Below are 17,835 nucleotides of genomic sequence, written 5' to 3'. Positions count from 1 at the left end.
CATAAAAAAAAAGTGTCTCACATATTTCCAATCCAATCCAGCTTTATTTATAACCAAAGTGCTGTGCATCACAAAAAGGCATAAACATAAAATGTTCGCTTTATTAAAAGAAAGACATTGGACTTTTCGTTATCTATTCTAAGCAACAACAACAGAATATTGATCCCTCTTTCTTCAAAAATACCAACTTTAATAAAAACGGGTGCCCAGGTCCTGCAAAAAAGCAAAACACTTGCTTTATAGAAACAAATATTTTGCGTTGTTCCTAACTTTGCTGAGCATTTAAATTTGTCCACAGCTTCTCTGAAAAGACTCATATCAGCAAATATTTAGTTCTTAAAGATGTGCATCAGTTTTTTGAATCGTGACTACTTTAAGATGTGCTTTGACCCCAGGTAGAGGTCCGGAGGTCTTCCACCTTACAAGAAATGTCTTAAATGTCCTGCATGGTTAACTGGAAACCGTGTATGATAAGCTCTGGCTGTAACATCCGATGCTGTAGTCAAACAACTGCCCTGAAAAAATATTCATCCTCACTGAACTTTTTACATTTTGTCAAAAAAGACACAAACTTCACTGTGTTTTATTGTGATTTTATGGGATTTTATGTGAGAGACCAACCCAAAGTAGTGCAAGTGGAAGGAAAATAATACATGGATCAGTCTGAAAACTGTGTCATGCATTTGTTTTCTTTGCTCTGATTTCTCTACATAAATTCATGTCAAGCACTGCAACCAACCAATTTTACGTGTATCCCATGAATTACATTGAAGTCTGTGGTTTTAATGTTACAAAATGTGAAAGTGCCATGAATACTTTTAGCAAGGCACTCTATCTGACAACTGGAAAATTATTGATTTGAAGAAGGAATGGCCACACTGTGCAGCCAAGGAGGGTACTGCAAAGCCAGACATGCATAAACAGAGCAAACTGTTGGCCAGAAAGGCCCCCACCAAATGTTCAAACTAGCAACCTTCCATCTGAAGAGCTGTAAGGCCTGCTAACCTTGCCCCCTAAAAATGAAGCTCCGGTTGCCTCTCTGCCAGGTCATCTGCTCAAAGCCCATCAGGGTCGTGTCCACACGGAGACATTGTCCACTCTTCCAAACTCTGTAGGTGTCACTGGGGCACATACGAGAGACCAGGGGCACTGTGGACAAACACAAAATCTTAATCAAACAGTACTATTTGTAATGGCTATGTTCGACATTTTAAACAGAACTTTGGAATGTTGCCATTTGGGCAATTACTGGCCTCAGTCCTACAATAAATCATCTTAATACAGCATACATACAAAAGTATGCAATTAGTCTATGAGCTGTGTTAAGTAGCACAACAGGAAGAAACAGGCATGTTCGGTATCAGGAGAATAAGATAAGATGATTAGCTGAGATTGGTCAGAAACCGATGGCTTTTACCACATTTACAGATGCAAAAGCTGAAACCCACCCCAGCTCGTAAACTCCCATTTCATCTCCACGTAGAAGTCCTGCGCCTGGACAGGGAGCAGAGGAGAGACGGACGATAGAGATGAAGAACAAAAAAGAGAATAGTAATGAGGAGAAAAAAAATGCAGTCAGGCTGCTTCAGTGTCTAAGCCAACGATGGTGAAGAGGACTGGCACGGAAAAGTTGAGTGTGTTTGCAGAGGGGGTTAATAATAGAACTGATGGATGAAGAGGGCAATGATGTGGGTGAGGGCAGCAGCAGGTGAAGAACGCTGTGATGTGTGTACAGAAGAGTCGTTTTAAAAGTGTGAGGGTGTTTTGTCTATGGTGTGAGGATGTTTAAGTGTGAGCATCATTGTGTGAGTGTGTGTGTTTTCGTGTGATAGGGAGCCAGCTGGAGCAGATACAGAGACAGACTGTGTGAAGGCAGTTCCCTGCATCTCTGCCACTGCTCTGCTCGGCAGCAACAAGATGATCTGCTGCTGTACCAGTACTATCCACAACCTATCATTTTCCTGCTCAGGTTGCCTGAGCTTTGTTAGCAAAGCTTCTGTGCCTTTAATTGTGCTGGTGCTGACCCCTCCAGGGGCTGAGATGAGTCAGATCATCCCGAGACACACTGCTGTGTAACATGGAAACATCATCATTTGTGTCTCCCTTGCTGAATAGTAAACAAAGTTATAAATACCTTCAAAAAGAATATTTTATCCTAAAATGAAGATGTATCTGCATTTCATTTGACAGCTGGGTTAAACCTTACTTTTTATGCAACTGTAGATGGATTGTCATCTAAGTAAAATGCACATTTGTGTATGTGTGTGTGGTCCTTGGAGAGTTGCAAATATGTGTGCATGTGTGTGAAATCCCACTTGGCGTAGTCTCTCCAGCAGGACGGGGATACCCGCCAGCCTCTTGGCAGTCCTCTGGTAGTCACGGTAACGCAGCACGAGACGCACCAGCTCCGGGTCCCTCGTGCTCACCGCCTCTTGAAGAACTAAGTGGGGATGGGGGACAGACAGTAAAACACTCTGGCTTCATTTAAAATGTATGCCAGCGAGCAATTTAAGTGGGCAGCAGGACCTGAAGTAGGCCAAAGGAGACGCTGGTAGGACCAATTACTGCCGCTTACCCATCTTTTATCAAAATGGCACTTTGCTGTAAATTTAACAAATAGTTGAACATAGACTAAAGAACTCTCCTTCTCGTTCTTCACTGTCAGATAATTGATTTAAACCCAGCACACACACATAAGTCCACAGAGGGTCTCATAATCTGTCAATGAAACACGGGATCCAGTTCGCATAAGGACAAATGTACAGAAATTAGAGGCATTTCTGTACTCCACAACCACAACGCAAGACAACTCATGTCCATAATAAAGACTTTGCTTCACTGAATTGAATCAATAACTCAATAACTAACAGAGACAGAGAAAACACAAAACATTTTTAGAGAATAGTGATTTACAATGTCAAGACTCGTGCACACCTAACCATATTTCCTTTTAGAATAAAAATAGGTGATTTAAAGATACTAAAGATGAACATTATGTAAATAAGCATATTCTAGTTCTTTATTCTGTGAATAAAATCCTTATTATCCACGTTGAGGGAACATGGCGTCAATGCCATGGTCGAGTGCGTCGCTGACTTTTTAAACTGCTTTGTGGACAGCTCTATCCCCATCAGAACAGTTAGGTGCTTCCCTAATAATAAACCCTGGGTCCACCAGGGATCTGAAGGAACTGCTTGACAAGAAAAAGCGCTTTCAAGGCGGGAAACTGAATTATTGTGCAGTGTACAAAAACAATTCAAAGTCAAGATAAAAAACAAGGAGGAGTACAGGAAATGTTAGAGCGTAAACTCCACCACAACACTATAAGATATGTGTGGTCAGAAATGATGAAGACAACAGGGTTCAAGCAGAAGGAGGATTAGATAGATAAAAATTCTGGGTAGCGCTAATGGACTAAACATGTTCTTCAGTACCTTTAGTTCAGGCTCAAGCTCAGGATCCTCTTTTCTTGCCCTTCACCCACAGCTCCTTGTCATACCTCAATGGTCTCATCTCAGTTTTGGAACTTAGTGTCCGTCATTGTCTCCAACTACATCAGGAGGCGCTGGTTCCTCCCTTGCCTGTTTCAAGGAGTAGGGGTAGAGGCAGCTGCGACACTGAACCAGAACAAGACTGCAGGTCCAGATGGTGTCTGCGCAAGAGCCCTGAAGGCCTGTTCATTCAGCAGAACCTCTTCAACCTGAGCCTGACCCAGAAGAATATTCTAGTGATGTGAAAGGCACCCTGCTCTGTTCTAGTATTTAAAAAATGCCATCCATTAATCCTCAAAAACCATAGATCTGTTACCCTGAGAGTCCAGGAGGTACTTTTACAGGCCCACCTCAGTAAACAGCAACCTCAGTTCTGGAGTTCCAATGACTCTTAAAGAAACTTAAACTTTAAGATCATGACAGCCCCTTCAAAATTTTTTTCTATGGGATTCATAAATTATTATTGGTAAATTGTACATATAATTTTAACAATTTTGTAATATTTACAGATATTGGACAACTTTATTGACAGACATTTAAGAACCCAAGGTTATTTAAACAATTAAAATAAAAAAAGACAAATGTACTACGTTAAATAACTTTGTCATAGTCAAGACTTATTTATATTTTAGAGAGGTCCAAACAGTTATAAAACCATGAACTCCTCTAAATAACTGAAGGAAGATAAACAGTGATTTCAGGTAGAGTTCGTATTGAAGCCTAATTAAGCCTCTCCTATGTTCTAACATTTGTTGTGCCCCTGTTATTCTGTAGTTCAGATTTAGAAGCTCTGCCCTTGAGAAGTGTGTGAAGAGAAGTGTGGGCAGCTGTTTAACTAAAAGTTCTTGTGCAACTTACCTATACTGTCTTAAACATTGCAGAGATAAAACAAACAATAGAAGTTAAAATAAAAGTGTGGGGTATTAGAAACATGAGTATGAGTAGATGTTTGGATCGGACAAGTCCAGACTGAAGTAACACACGACTGCTGGGATCAAATGTTGTGTGGGGGGGAACAGCGATGGCTGCTAAAAAAGCATATGGATCCTAAACTTGCTTCAGAATGCAAACTCTCCAACCTTTACATCAGGTCCTTCCTTTTTCTGTGTTATAGCCGATACATCACTATGGAAATCAGGTCATCCTCTTCTTTTATCTCCATTCATATTTCAGGCTGTTTTATCTCCATCTTTAACAAGTGATTCACTTAAAGCTGCAGCAATCTTGACCAGGCATGGGAAAAAATAATAAAAATCTCAAGGTTAAAATATTAATGATTTTGCACTCCCACATCCTTCCTTTGCCAGATGTCTGTGCTATGTTTGCACAGTGCCAGCAGAGAAGAGACTGACGGAGCCTGCTTAAAAAGCTAGTGTTAGTGTTTAAAAGTTAATAGAGCAGCAATACAAGCCAGCTGTAATGCTCTCTTTGGAAAAAAAACATCTACAATCAATTTCATGTATTATATTTATAAAAGATAAAATGTGTTATTAAAGAGCCACTTATGAGGGACCTTGTCCTTAGCACAGAAACCAGAAACAGTTCTTACGAATGTTTTTATAATTTTGACTGCTTTGAGAATGACACTTTCATTCTTGCCAATATTACGTTCCATTTTACCACAGCCTTATAATTACATTGGACCATGGACCAAACTCTATGTACAGAAGCTTATGCATAACGTACAATATGTGTATATCAGCAAACGAATGAAATTTCCTCGACACACACACTCACCGGTCCAGCCATTACGGTTCTCTTTGCTAACGTCAGCGCCGTGCTGCAGCAGGACCCTGGCACACTCCAGGTGGCCCAAAGTGACAGCCAGGTGGAGAGGAGTCCGGCCACGAGGGTCCAGAGGCTCTAAATCCGTCTTGATGGAGGGAAAGACAAAGGGTGTGGAATACGGACAAAAGAATATTTCAGACAATGAGACATGGACACGTGAGCATAAAGGATAACAGATACATTTTAGTTATAGTTAACCATTGTGGTAGTCTTCTGAGAAAGAGAACTGAGAGTAAAAAGAAGAAACGTGTGAGGGATGGCAGAATAAACAGAAAGAGACTGTGAAATATGGTCACCAATGTCTCGCTACCTTAACACACAAGGGCATTTAGTCCTGTGTTTTACTTATCTTTGAAGCTACATATCTTCTAGTCAAAAACAGTATAGACCGACTCAAAAACATACATCCTCCTGCTGTCAATAAATCTTAAATAATCTAAAAAGTTTTTCAAAGTGGCTAATTTTAGAAGTAGTCGCCAGCAATTGGATTGGTAAGGCAGTGACGGTGGAGCTGAGCTGGTTGGTGCCTGACGTTGCAATTTTAATGAATTTCAGCTGCTGAAGTAGGATTTTCCAGTCATTTGCTCATTTGTATTGTTTAGCTAAAGCTAAAATCACCATGTATAAACTGTGGCACAGTAAAGATTGTCAACAATAATTAGAAACAGCACCAATAGTGATACTAAAGAAAATTGGACATTTCTCCATAATTGATAAAAAGACAGGGCAGTAAGGATGCCAAAATGCCATAGGACTGTGTTGCATATTATGTGAAAACAGTCTCCGGTTGTCTTCACTATGTCTGGACTAAGAAGTACGGTAAAAAGAAAAGCCTTTTCAAAGGAAGCATCTTGGCCTGGCTAAAATCTCTTAAAACTATTTGGGGGAATGTGTTGTGGTCTGATAAAGCTAAACCGGAACTTTTGCCTATAATTCCAAAGGTATATTTGGTCCATCAACAAAAGAACATCATACTAAGAGTAAAGCATGGGAGTGGCAGCATCATGCTTGGGGTTACTTTTTTTCAGTGATAACTGTGGTTTGTGTCAAAGTGAAAGAAATCCTGAACAAATACCAGTCAGCATTCACCCAAAACCTTCAGGTTTCAGCTAGAAAGTTAAAGATGAAGAGGGGTTTTGATTTCCAGCATCACTTTGAGTCCAGGCACACACTCAGACAAACAATAGAATGGCTTTATCAGAGGAACGGAGGAGTCTTTCGGGTCACCAGAATTGGTGAATTGGCTTTGAATTTGTGTTGGATTTTTGTTGGTATAAATTTAAATATTTAACATCTGTGTTTTTCTTTTGAACTAACTTTTGTAATTGCCTTCTTTTCCCTTTTTAAAAGTTTATTATTAGTATCAATAATATATATTTTTCTTATTCAGGGTGGAAAAGGTTTTGAAATGAGTTGTCATGGACCTATTTATTGATGTCACTAAAACTTGGTTAGCAGATATTTTAGACTTTTTAAAACCACTATATTTGCCACTCTGGTCTTAGATCCGCTGTCCAATTAAGCAGAGCTTTGGAGAGTCACAATGTCCTGGGAAACGGCTGATCCAAGGTCAGCTCTGTCAGTCTTAAGGGCTTGAATTCTAATTAAGATTTACTTTTTGAGGTAAGCATCTGTCAGGATCAGCACCGTAACACATGCCTCAAGCAAAAATCAGTCTAGATGAAGAAATGAGAACATACTATATAGTACAGAAGACCAAGGGGAAGTTTGGAAACAAACCAATGTGAAGTGGACATTTTTCGAAAGCAAAGAACCAAATAAGTCAAATATGAGGAAGCTGGCTAGTTGCTGTGCAATGGTGAAGACACGCATCACGAGTAGAGAGAGAAACGCTCAATCAGTAACTGCATCCCTCTGTTTCCCTTATTTGCAGGGGAAGTAAGGACGACCACATGGGATATACATGAAAACAGAATGCATGAGTGCAGAAAGATGTTCGCACTGGACACACATGCTCTTAAACTGTAATATATTTTGGATTGAGTTTCAAAAAACATAACTTAATAACAGGAACACGATACCACGGCTCCAGCGCATATTAATGGGTAAAGCTATCTCTATTACATTGCTATTTCCTAATCTTTGTTTAACAGTTCTGTGCTCTGTGGTTCTAAAAGCAATAAAAAAGAGAGAAATGGAAAAACACTAATCGAAAACAGAAAGATTTCCATTGCAGAAGGTTGTGTCTGTCAGCAATACTTACAAAATGGATCCTAAGGAAGGGAAGGACAGTCAGATGAAAAGAAATATATAAATAAATAGGAGAACATAATGAGGGAGTGCCCCAGGAGCTGAGGAGACTGGGGATTGGATGGAGATTCATAGCAACACAGGCAACACAACAAGTTACGGATAGAAAAAGTCTAAAGGATCCATTGGTAAAGCAGCATCAGACAAACCAAAACCAACAAGTAGAAACTCTAATGGGTCTTTTTTTTCCATTCTATAACACTTGTAACGTCCTTCTTAAAGTTTCTATGTAATGTCTGACATTATCAATTTAAGCTTTTATTTGGAATCCTGCTCAATTTCAGCTCAGGGTGATGAATAACATGCAGGACAGAGATGGAGACAAAGAAAGAAGCTAATAAGGGAGAGCATAAACAGGAACATATGGCAAGGTGAAAGGAGACGGAAACAAGAAAGAAAGTCACAGCAGCTGGGTTGTTTCAGAGAAACTAGAGGTTGTTAAAGGAGACAGTTCAGAGAGAAAACAGTATGTTTTAAAAATTTTCATTACCGACGCATTAATGTGAGGGAATACACATTACTTCATATGGCTTATTGTCATATTATTTATCCTACAGCATTTCACAAAGATAAATTATGCTGCAAGGCAGCTTAAAAGGCATGGTAGATTTAAACAGCCATGATAAATGGGTCTCTCCAGTGTCATTCAGTGTAGATTAAACTGTTAGTCCTTTTATGTACCTCATTCAAACTCTGAGTGAGTTAATTCAAAGCATCCCAAAAGGCTTGCTGAAAATTTCCCTGAGTCCATCACTGTCAGGCTTGTACTTGTTTATGCCTTTATTTGGGTAGATTTCTTTGACCCAGCCATTTCTCCATTGTCAGCCTTCTAATGACCTGTAACCAACACTGAAAAAAAAACCTCCTACACTTGTCAATTTTTCAAAACAACACAAATCACAATATGAGAAAGATGTTGCGATGACACCTTTGAAGAGTATCAGCAAACAGCACCCGTTTTAAAATGTAGCCTCAGCTTCATTTGTAGTTTTTTTAAGATTTGTTTTGTGGCACTAGTGGCCTTTTTTCCCCTGCATTTGTTTTGACAGTAGATAGACAGGATATGGGGACTGAGAGAGAGGGCAAGACATGTGGCAAATGTCTCCGGGTCCGGGATTCAGGTCTGGGACAGCCGCTTTGAAGGGGGTCGGGGGTCGCTTAGCCCCCTACACCACCAGCGCTGCGCCCAGCTGTGCCCAGCTTTTTTTGTTGTTGATTCATGTTCATCTTATTCATAAAGTTTCCAGCACATGGAGCAATTGCGACAGGCAAAGGTCAGAGTTAACTGAGCTCAGAGAAGTGTAACCATCAGACCTCATAAAAAACCCTGACATGGCCATTAATTTTTGTCATTTTATCCAGTAGTTAGAATTTTATCAGCAGCTTTGATAATTCTTCTCTCCTCAAATTAAGTAGAAAATGTATGTTCCATTAAAACCTGGTTGTGTTGATTACCGCTACAAAAGCCAATGGAACACATGCCTGTACACCTGTATCCACCTTATTTCTATAACCCACAAAGTGTGGTGTTTATTATGTGGACCACTTCTGGACCAGGATTTTTTTATGGATACCAACGTTCTCCCACGGAGCAAATAATAATAAAAACATGAAGGAATGTCAACTTTTACACCTTAAATGGGATGATATAATAAATCATGTACCTTCATCTTTCAAAAAGTGCATTTGGAGACAAGGATGATTTTTTTCCAGAAACTTCTTTTGTGAATCTTTCATTTACCTGTGCTGTTTGTATATGGACTTTTCAACTGTGGAACCAGGTCGTTACATCAGCAGAAGCTGAGCAGTAACTCCTCGAACTGTAAGAGTATACACCAAGCTCTCACTCAGACACTTTGGAAGAGATGCTTACATTGCAAATGGAACAGCCATGATTTTTCTATAATTTTACTAGATAATTCAGTTCCTCTTTTGCCACAGGTGGGTTTAAACTTACAAACATGATAAAAAAAAATATTACAGTTAAAGTAAGTGAAAACAGAATATGAAATGTTGACTATTTTAAACTGATATGACTGAATTCAATTTGAAAACATTCAACCAGTTCAACATGCTTGGTAAACACCCTCCAAAACACTAATAAGAAAGTTCTACCTCCCTACCAGAGCCTTTTTCTGTTATTCTGGGAATTTGTTTTTACTGACATTTCTTCCCTGATGGTCGGTCGTAGCCAAAGCACATAATGATGAAATTATTTCAACAAATAGAAAGGAGCAATCACAGGGTTTTCAGTGGCAGAGTCAGATTTTGATTATTCAGCCGCTTTTATCTTGGTTTCTCTGCTGTTGGTAACTGATGGAATGGGATTGTTTCACTTTGTGTGCATGTTTAAGACACATTAAATGAAGCCAAAACCTAAGAACTGTCTTTTATGGGCGCATCTTATCCGATGTTGCACTCACAATGAATCCTACAGCAACACTGCCAGGAATAAGGTGAAGACCTTTCATGACAGCAGCCCAAAACCTAAATACAGCTAAAGCTCAAGTTTTTTTCTAAGGCCCCAACCTCCAATGTCTAACTGAAACAACCTAAGCATTGGGGAGATGTTGCCTCTGCAAAATGATGGCTGTAAACAACTCAACCTTACTCACATAAAACAGGTGTTCTTTGGAACAATGCATTGCCAATGTAAAACATAATAATGCAAAGGTGAAACAGTGCAAAACTCCATAATGCATGCAAGGATGTTGTAATCTTCTTCCACAGCTAGTTGATTTGACCATGAAGTTCTTTCCTTTGGCACCTAAAAACTAAAACAATTAGAAACCAAAACAAATGACAACTACAAACCGGAATGAAATCAAATTAGAGAAATATGAAAATTCACTTTACAGACAGTATGCAAGAATGGGTAAATAAGCTGTGCAAAAGGAGTTAGTTCAAACAAGAAAAGGCCTATCAGATTAACTGATATAACTTAGTGTAAAAATACGTTTTTTAGCATCAAAGTAGTGACACAAAAATTAAATTTAAAAATAAACAACATGATCTAATTTATAAAGCAGAAAAGCAACAATCAGTCAATCTACTGTAAAAAATTCAAACATAATTATTATTACAGGTATAATAATGTTATATTAAACACTAAATAAAGGTCTGATGAAAGCAGTAGTAGCCTATTACTTTTCAAATACAGCTGCTTATTGTGCAATATAGTACATTTGTAATGCAGTTTAAAAACAAAATTCAAGTGATGGGTGGTGCTTCTTTAGTTTTATTTGTGAAAAAAACTATTTCATAACAGCCCAAATCATCTTTCTTGTAAACAAGAGAAAAGTCCAGTAGCCTTCTTTCAGCCAACTGTTCAGCAGTGTGCAGCAAGGTGGGAGGGGCAGCACTCTTTTAGTCTTTGGTCCATGCAAAACTATGGTTTCTCTGGTAGTTTCTTCGGACCAAAAGGATTTAATACATAGGAAAGATATTAATGAAAGATAATATACATTCTGAATTTGTAACTGTTCAAAGTCTCGGCATACCTTTATATCATTAACGAGCCCATACCTGGTGTTAAAAGAGCAGCCTTGATTTAAATGTTGTGTCCAACTTTAGACCCATCTTTAAACTGCCATTTGTGTCTAAAGTTTTAGAGATAGATAAATATGTTCAACTCCAGACAAACCTTGAGCTAAATGAAATTGAAGAAAAGTTTTTGTCTGGTTTTAAAGTGCCTCACAGCACTGAATCTGCCATTTTAAAAGTTTTCAATTACCTTTTTCTGACTGTTGACAAAGGGCAATCAACAGTTCTTTTGACTTTTTTAGACTTGTCCCCTGCCTTTGACACTGTGGACCACAGCATTCTTTTGACCCACCTGGAGACATTTGTGGGTATTAAAGGTATTAACCGCCAATGACAGCCAGTCCGCTATAATATGTTCCAGGAATGTCTTAGGGAGGTACAGGGATGGTTGAGAGAACATTTCTTGAACTTCAATAAAGATAAAACTGAGATTCTGGTGTTCGGACAAAGGAATCTCCTGCATGGACATGACAGTGTGACTGGTTCCTTGTCCTACTACTGCCATCCTATTGTAAAAAATCTGGGTGTGATGGTTGATCCTCTGTTTAAATTTGACAAGTATATCAGTGTTGTCATCAAGGCCAGTTATTTGGAGCTGAGGATTCTTGCAAAGATAAAATCTTATCTTCCTTGGGCTGCCTTTGAAAGAGTAATCCATGCATTTATAACATTGCGACTGGATTAATGTAATTCTTTGTATATAGGTTTGGACCAGGGTTTCCTGCAGCGTTTACAGAATGTCCAAAATGCTGTAGCCTGCCTGCTGACCAGAACAAAGAGGCATGAATCTATGACCCCTGTTTTGTGCACCCTTCACTTTGGATAAAATTCAAGATTTTATTGTCTTTAAGTGTCTAAATTCTATGGGCCCGTCTTGTTTAAGTGAACTGTTGCAGCCCTACATTCCACCCAGAGCCCTGAGGTCAGCTGACCAGCTTCTGATGGCTGCCCCTAAAGCCAGGCTTAAGTCCAGAGGTGATAGAGCTTTCTCTGTGCCAGCACCCAGACTGTGGAACAATCTCCCTTTGTCTGTCAAGTCCTCTCAGTCCTTAGGTCAGTTTCAGTCCAGACTGAAAACGTATCTCTTTTCCCTGGCCTTCAACACTAGCTGAAATAAGATAAGAATGATGCATTTTACTGATCCCAGAATTGGGTAATTATTTTAATTTAAATTGAAATGGAGTATATCTTGGTTTGTTACTTTTATTGTTACGTTTATTGTTATTTTATTGGTAGTTTTATTATTAATTTCATTTTATTCCCTATTTCTATTTTATACCTCTTTTTTATCCATGATGCAATAACCATTGTGCAGCACTTTGGTCAGTGAGGTTGTTTTGAATGGGCTATATAAAAAAAATCTGAATTTAATTGTATTGAACTGGATTAATGTATTAACTTTTTCACTGGATGATATACAGACTATCATTGTATTTTGTCACCTGATCACAGGAGGGAAGGCTACCAGGTATTTTGTAGTTTCCCCCCAGTGACTATTAAAGGAGCTGCAGTTTTTAGTTCCTCTGCACTGGCTTTGTTTTTCGGCTCTAGAGTCAGTTGAATGAGCAATTTAAAAGACAAAAAGACTCACAAGTATCACTTATGCCAAATAAAAGTTAAACTCCTTCCAGCACTACATGCTGACCTGCAGACATACTGACATAATAACTCATCCAGATGTCATCCAGATGTCTCAAGAGGCAATGCAGTTGTTTACAACTAATGGGGCATGCACTCGGTCGACTGTCTTCTCTTTCTTTAACACAAACACACACACTGAGTTTCCCTAGCCCTATTTGACTTGTGTGATTCAGGTTTCAAAGGGGAAACGTGATGTCATTCCACGCCATCTCTTAGTTTCCACTCATCACTACTACTTTAACAGTGTAAAGCAGAATACCTCTGCGTTGGTTTTATTGAGCTAATTCATGGTTTCCCAAGTTAAATATAAAGCTGGAGTAGCAGTGTGTACCAGAGTCTGATAGGGAAGTGTTTCCAAAATACACCATGCAGAGAGTAAATCAATCCTTTGGTCAATAATGTCCCATTTCCTAACTTGCCACATAAAGATAAGATGGAACAAATAACCTTATCTCAGCTCTGCCTTAATGAGTTACAGCTTTGAGACAACAGGCCCTGCAGGCCTTGTTTTAATGCAGACTTTATGGCTTGCTGTAGGAGATGAAACAATCTTCTTTTAGGTTCCCAGAAATCCACAGGGGGTTCTAGCTTTGGCAGAAATTTAAGTAAACAGTCTCATTATTAGATGTTATTAGTTTAACTTGTGACTTTCCCGCAATGACAAGTCAGAGTGTCATCTAAAGGAGAAAAATGTACAAGACCTTGACAATAAACCCATTAAATGATTAAATTGGACAAAGAAAAAATTGTGTTAAAGTAGCTCTCAGACGATATGACCAAAAAATACCCGCTCCAACAAGCAAAGCTATTTTTCTCATAAGAATTTTTAAGAAGTCTCATTCTAAAGTTATATTTTAATAATACACCAGACTTCACCAACCACAATGGAAACGTGATGCCATTTCAGGTCAACTCTTAGCTTCTGTGCATCACTCAATGCTGATGAATGGGCCAATTCTCTTTACTATATGCATGCTTCCATCGGTTTAACCTGCTACATTGATTATACTGAGCTATACTTATCCACAAATGTTTATGAATACAATCAGTTAGGTAGACTGCATGCATGTGTTAAAGACATTAAAACCTGCATGAATAAATTTTCTGGTTTTAAATTGAGACAAGACATGACCCTTTAAAAAACAAACTGCTGTTGATGGACATAGATTGGCCATCAGAAATAAAGTGAAGAACCTGGGTGTCATCTTTGAAAAGTACATGTTATTTAAATCCCATAATAAACAGGTCTCTATGACATCCTTTTCTCACCTTCACAATATTGCCAAAATCAGAAATATCCTGTCTCAAGTGATGAAGAGAACTAGTCCTTACATTTGTTACTTCAAGGCAGGACTCTGTAATACCTTACAATCAGGAAGAGCAAAAAGTCATCAGCTCATCCAAAACACTGCAGCAAGGGTTCTGATCAAAACTAAAGAGATGTCATATTCTCCAATTTGATCTCTTCTTCATTGGCTCCTAGTTAAATCCATAATCTAAATTACAATAATACTTCCTGCATATAAGGCTTTAAATAATCAATCTCTGTCATACATCAGAAATCTGATTGTCCCATATGTTCCCAACATATGGGACAATCTCAGACTGTGGGTTTACTGGTGGTTCCTAGAGTCTCTAGAAGTAGAATGGGAGGCAGATCCTTTAGTTATCAGGCTCCTCTCCTGTGGAACCAGCTCCCAGTTTTAGTCTGTGAAGCAGACACCCTGTCTACTTTTAAGACTAGGATTGAAACTTTCCTTTTCAATAAAGCGTAAAGTTAGAGTGACTTAGGTTATCCTGAGCTATCTCTTTAGTTGTGCTGCCATAGGCTCCTGGATGACATAATGACCACTTTTCCTAATTTTGATACTGTCTCCTATCATTCTCCAATTATGTATTATCTGCAGTTATTGCTGCAATTAACATTATGTTCCCTGTCTAACCTGGCATTCTGTTTAACTGCGACACCTTCCTGGAGGGGGGCATCGGCTGAGCTACTACTGCCAATAATTTCTTCGTGTTCTCCATCATTAGATGATACACCTGGCTCTGTATTTCAGTGTTCAGCATTGTATCTCTCCTAGACATAGCCATTGCATGAGTGAGTGTCTCACAATGGGAATGCACTGATTTGAGCCACATACACTCCACCAGCCATGATTGGCTGGTAACCAGTTTGTCAGGGCTAAGGGGGGCCATGTCCCACCCCTACCTATATATAGGGCTGGCGCTGCACAGGTAGATCATTTAAAAGGTGCAAGGAGCAAGGATGGTGACTAGGTGCTACCCTCACTCATGCTACTCAGGGAAAGTTCTCTCTCACAGCATGAATTTTGTGTCTCACAATGTGAAAAATCCTGACTCCCAGATTGCTATGCGGAACCTACACCCAAGACCAACTGTGTACAAGGCATGTCACTGATTGGTTCCACAGGTGCCAAGTGGAGTACTGAGTGAGCCAGTGGTTGAGCTGTGACATTTAGCTTATAAAACCAAGCAAAGGTATGGGGACAAGCCCAGCTTGCTGCGGCATAGATCTCCTTAATGGATACCCCCCTGTAGAGGGCCAATTAGGTAGTCAGCCCTCTAGTTGAGAGGGGATGCAGGCCCTCTGGAGGCTGTTGTCCCTTAGAAATGTTAGCTATGGCGATTGCACCTACTGGTGTGAAATCTGCAGCTTTGACTTACCTAGGTGACATTTGGCCTGACAAGCAAACAGCTGGTCACTTCTTCTCAGCATTTTAGTTCTGTCCATCAACTTGTATAGGAGCTATACTGGACAGAGTCCATGTACATGCTTCTGCTCCACTGAGGAAAAAGGTGGGAGGCTAAATGATACCAGTTCAATTGTTGAGCATAACCTCAAAACCTTAAGAATAAAAGCAGGATGGGGAAGTAATATCACCCTTCCATTTCCTGCAGAGAATTTGGTACATGTGGGGTACAATGAAAAAGGATAAAGCTCAACCCACATGTTTAGCTGAGGTAAGTGTTCTGCATAACAAATCTCAAATCCATCTGCTCCAAAGGTAGCTTGTGGCAAACTCCTTTTATGAACTGCCGCACAAGGGAATGTTGTTCCTGGCTATTATTGGCAGGGTGAGGGCTATGGGAGGAAAAGCATAAGGAAGGATCCGAGGCCACTGGTGAGCTAGGCCATCCACGCCCAAAGGTGCTTCCTGGTCACGCAGGGATAAGAACAGGGGACACTGTGTGTTTTCCTGAGATGCAAGCAGTCTACCAAGTCTTCCAGTCTACCAAGCAGTGCCCTTGACACAGCAACATCATACTGACTACCTGGTTGCGATTATTGGACTCAAAGACAGTCCAATAGCAAGGTAAAGATACTCGTAGCATTTGTTTGGAAGACAGAGGTTTAAGGCTTCATCGTTTCTTTTTCCTGTCCTAGGACCACTTTTGTACTGATGTAATAGCATCAAGAAAAGCCCAATGGGAGGTCCTCTTTCTCCCTGATGGATAAACATGGTTAAGTTTAACCATCTGACTCTCTCTCTCCTGCAGGACCACGAGCCTCATGGCCCCTTTTTTCACTTACCAACACGATGCCTGCTCGTCTGCATTCTGGGGTCCAATATCTCGCAAACCATAACAGAATGTTTCCGCCAACAATGGACCTAGTGGATGAGCACCAGGCTAGCTCCATGGACCTTTTTACTTTCCTGTCTCGGGAGGCGGAGAAGTCACTACGCCGTTCTGTGGGGCTGTCAGTGGCGCAGTTGGCTTATGATGGATCCAGGTTGGCAATTCCAAGTCCGGGGACAGGTCCCCTTCGTCGCCGTTCTCCGCATGCTCCCCTGGCTGCGCATTTTGGCCCGGCACGGAAGCCCTCGCCCTCCTCCCGCCGCAAGAAACGCCGGCGTGGAGCACCTTCCTGTGGTTTGGCTGGTGAGGAGGTGGTTTCCCAGCCAGCCTACGAGAGTGATGCGGCAAGTAAGCCCGCATCATCGCCTGCCACAGCCTCCGCCCATGCCGTCTGCGCTCGCTCCAGCCCGGTGTTTTGAGGAAACACCTAACGAGCTGGAGCAGCGCTTGAGGTTCTATGCACGCCAAATAAAGAGCCTCAGAACGACTGGTCTCCTGTATTCCTCTCCTGAGCTGATGGAGAGGATAAGGCAGATTGAGATGGATTATGAAACAGCAGTAAGGTTGTTTTACTGCCGTCCTCCTTCATCCACACCAAGCCACATGAGTGCTGCTGCAGAGCAGCCCACGCCAGGACTCCAGGGAGCTGCTGCTGCAGAGAAGCCCACGTCAGGTCTCCAGAGCGCTGCTGTAGCAGCCTGACAGACCACAGCCATGACATGACGCCTGACCCTAAGTCAGCCTCTGATCACGTCACTGAGGGTCCGGCCGACGCCTCGGCTCCTGCGCACGCCACTGAGGGTCCGGCCGATGCCTCAGCTCCTGCTCACGTCACTGAGGGTCCCGGCGACGCCTCAGCCCCTGCTCACGCCACTGAGGGTCCCGGCGACGCCTCAGCCTCTGCTCACGCCACTGAGGGTCTTGGCGACACCTCAGCCTCTGCTCACGCAACTGAATGTCTCGGCGACGCCTCTGCTCACGCCACTGAGGGTCTCGATGACGCCTCTGCTCACGCCACTGAAGGTCTCGGCGACGCCTCAGCCTCTGCTTCAGCCTCTGAGGGTCTCGGCGATGCCTCAGCCTCTGCTTCAGCCTCTGAGGGTCTCGGCGACGCCTCAGCTCCTGCTTCAGCCTCTGAGGGTCCCGGCAATGCCTCAGCCTCTTCTCACGCCACTGAGGGTCCCGGCGACGCCTCAGCCTCTGCTCACGCCACTGAGGGTCTTGGCGACGTCTCAGCCTCTGCTCACGCCACTGAGGGTCTCGGCGACGCCTCAGCCTCTGCTCACGCCACTGAGGGTCTCGACGACGCCTCTGCTCATGCCACTGAGGGTCTCGCCGACGCCTCAGCTCCTGCTCACATTACTGTGGGTCCCGGCGACGCCTCAGCCTCTGCTCACGCCACTGAATGTCTCGGCGACGCCTCTGCTCACGCCACTGAGGGTCTCGATGACGCCTCTGCTCACGCCACTGAAGGTCTCGGCGACGCCTCAGCCTCTGC

At 41.5% G+C, this 17,835-nt stretch overlaps 1 protein-coding gene across 4 annotated transcripts in view; it reads right to left on the bottom strand.

The window, feature by feature from the left end:
• Nucleotides 1-17,835, bottom strand: part of ankrd13b (ankyrin repeat domain 13B) — a 96,499-nt gene that overhangs the window by 25,827 nt on the left and 52,837 nt on the right. For all 4 annotated transcript variants that reach the window (XR_007042479.1, XM_047392658.1, XM_047392656.1 and 1 more), the window contains 4 exons: nt 5,229-5,364; nt 2,316-2,440; nt 1,449-1,494; nt 1,006-1,149 (listed from right to left, as the gene is read on the bottom strand). Coding sequence is in view for 3 of the 4 variants with exons in the window: in XM_047392658.1 (XP_047248614.1) it covers nt 1,006-1,149; nt 1,449-1,494; nt 2,316-2,440; nt 5,229-5,364 (451 nt within the window). In the remaining variant the exon portion in view is untranslated. The remainder of the gene's footprint in view (nt 1-1,005; nt 1,150-1,448; nt 1,495-2,315; nt 2,441-5,228; nt 5,365-17,835) is intronic.

Source organism: Girardinichthys multiradiatus, chromosome 18, assembly GCF_021462225.1.
Source record: "Girardinichthys multiradiatus isolate DD_20200921_A chromosome 18, DD_fGirMul_XY1, whole genome shotgun sequence".
Classification (NCBI taxonomy): domain Eukaryota; kingdom Metazoa; phylum Chordata; class Actinopteri; order Cyprinodontiformes; family Goodeidae; genus Girardinichthys; species Girardinichthys multiradiatus.
This window is presented reverse-complemented; position numbering and strand designations above follow the sequence as displayed.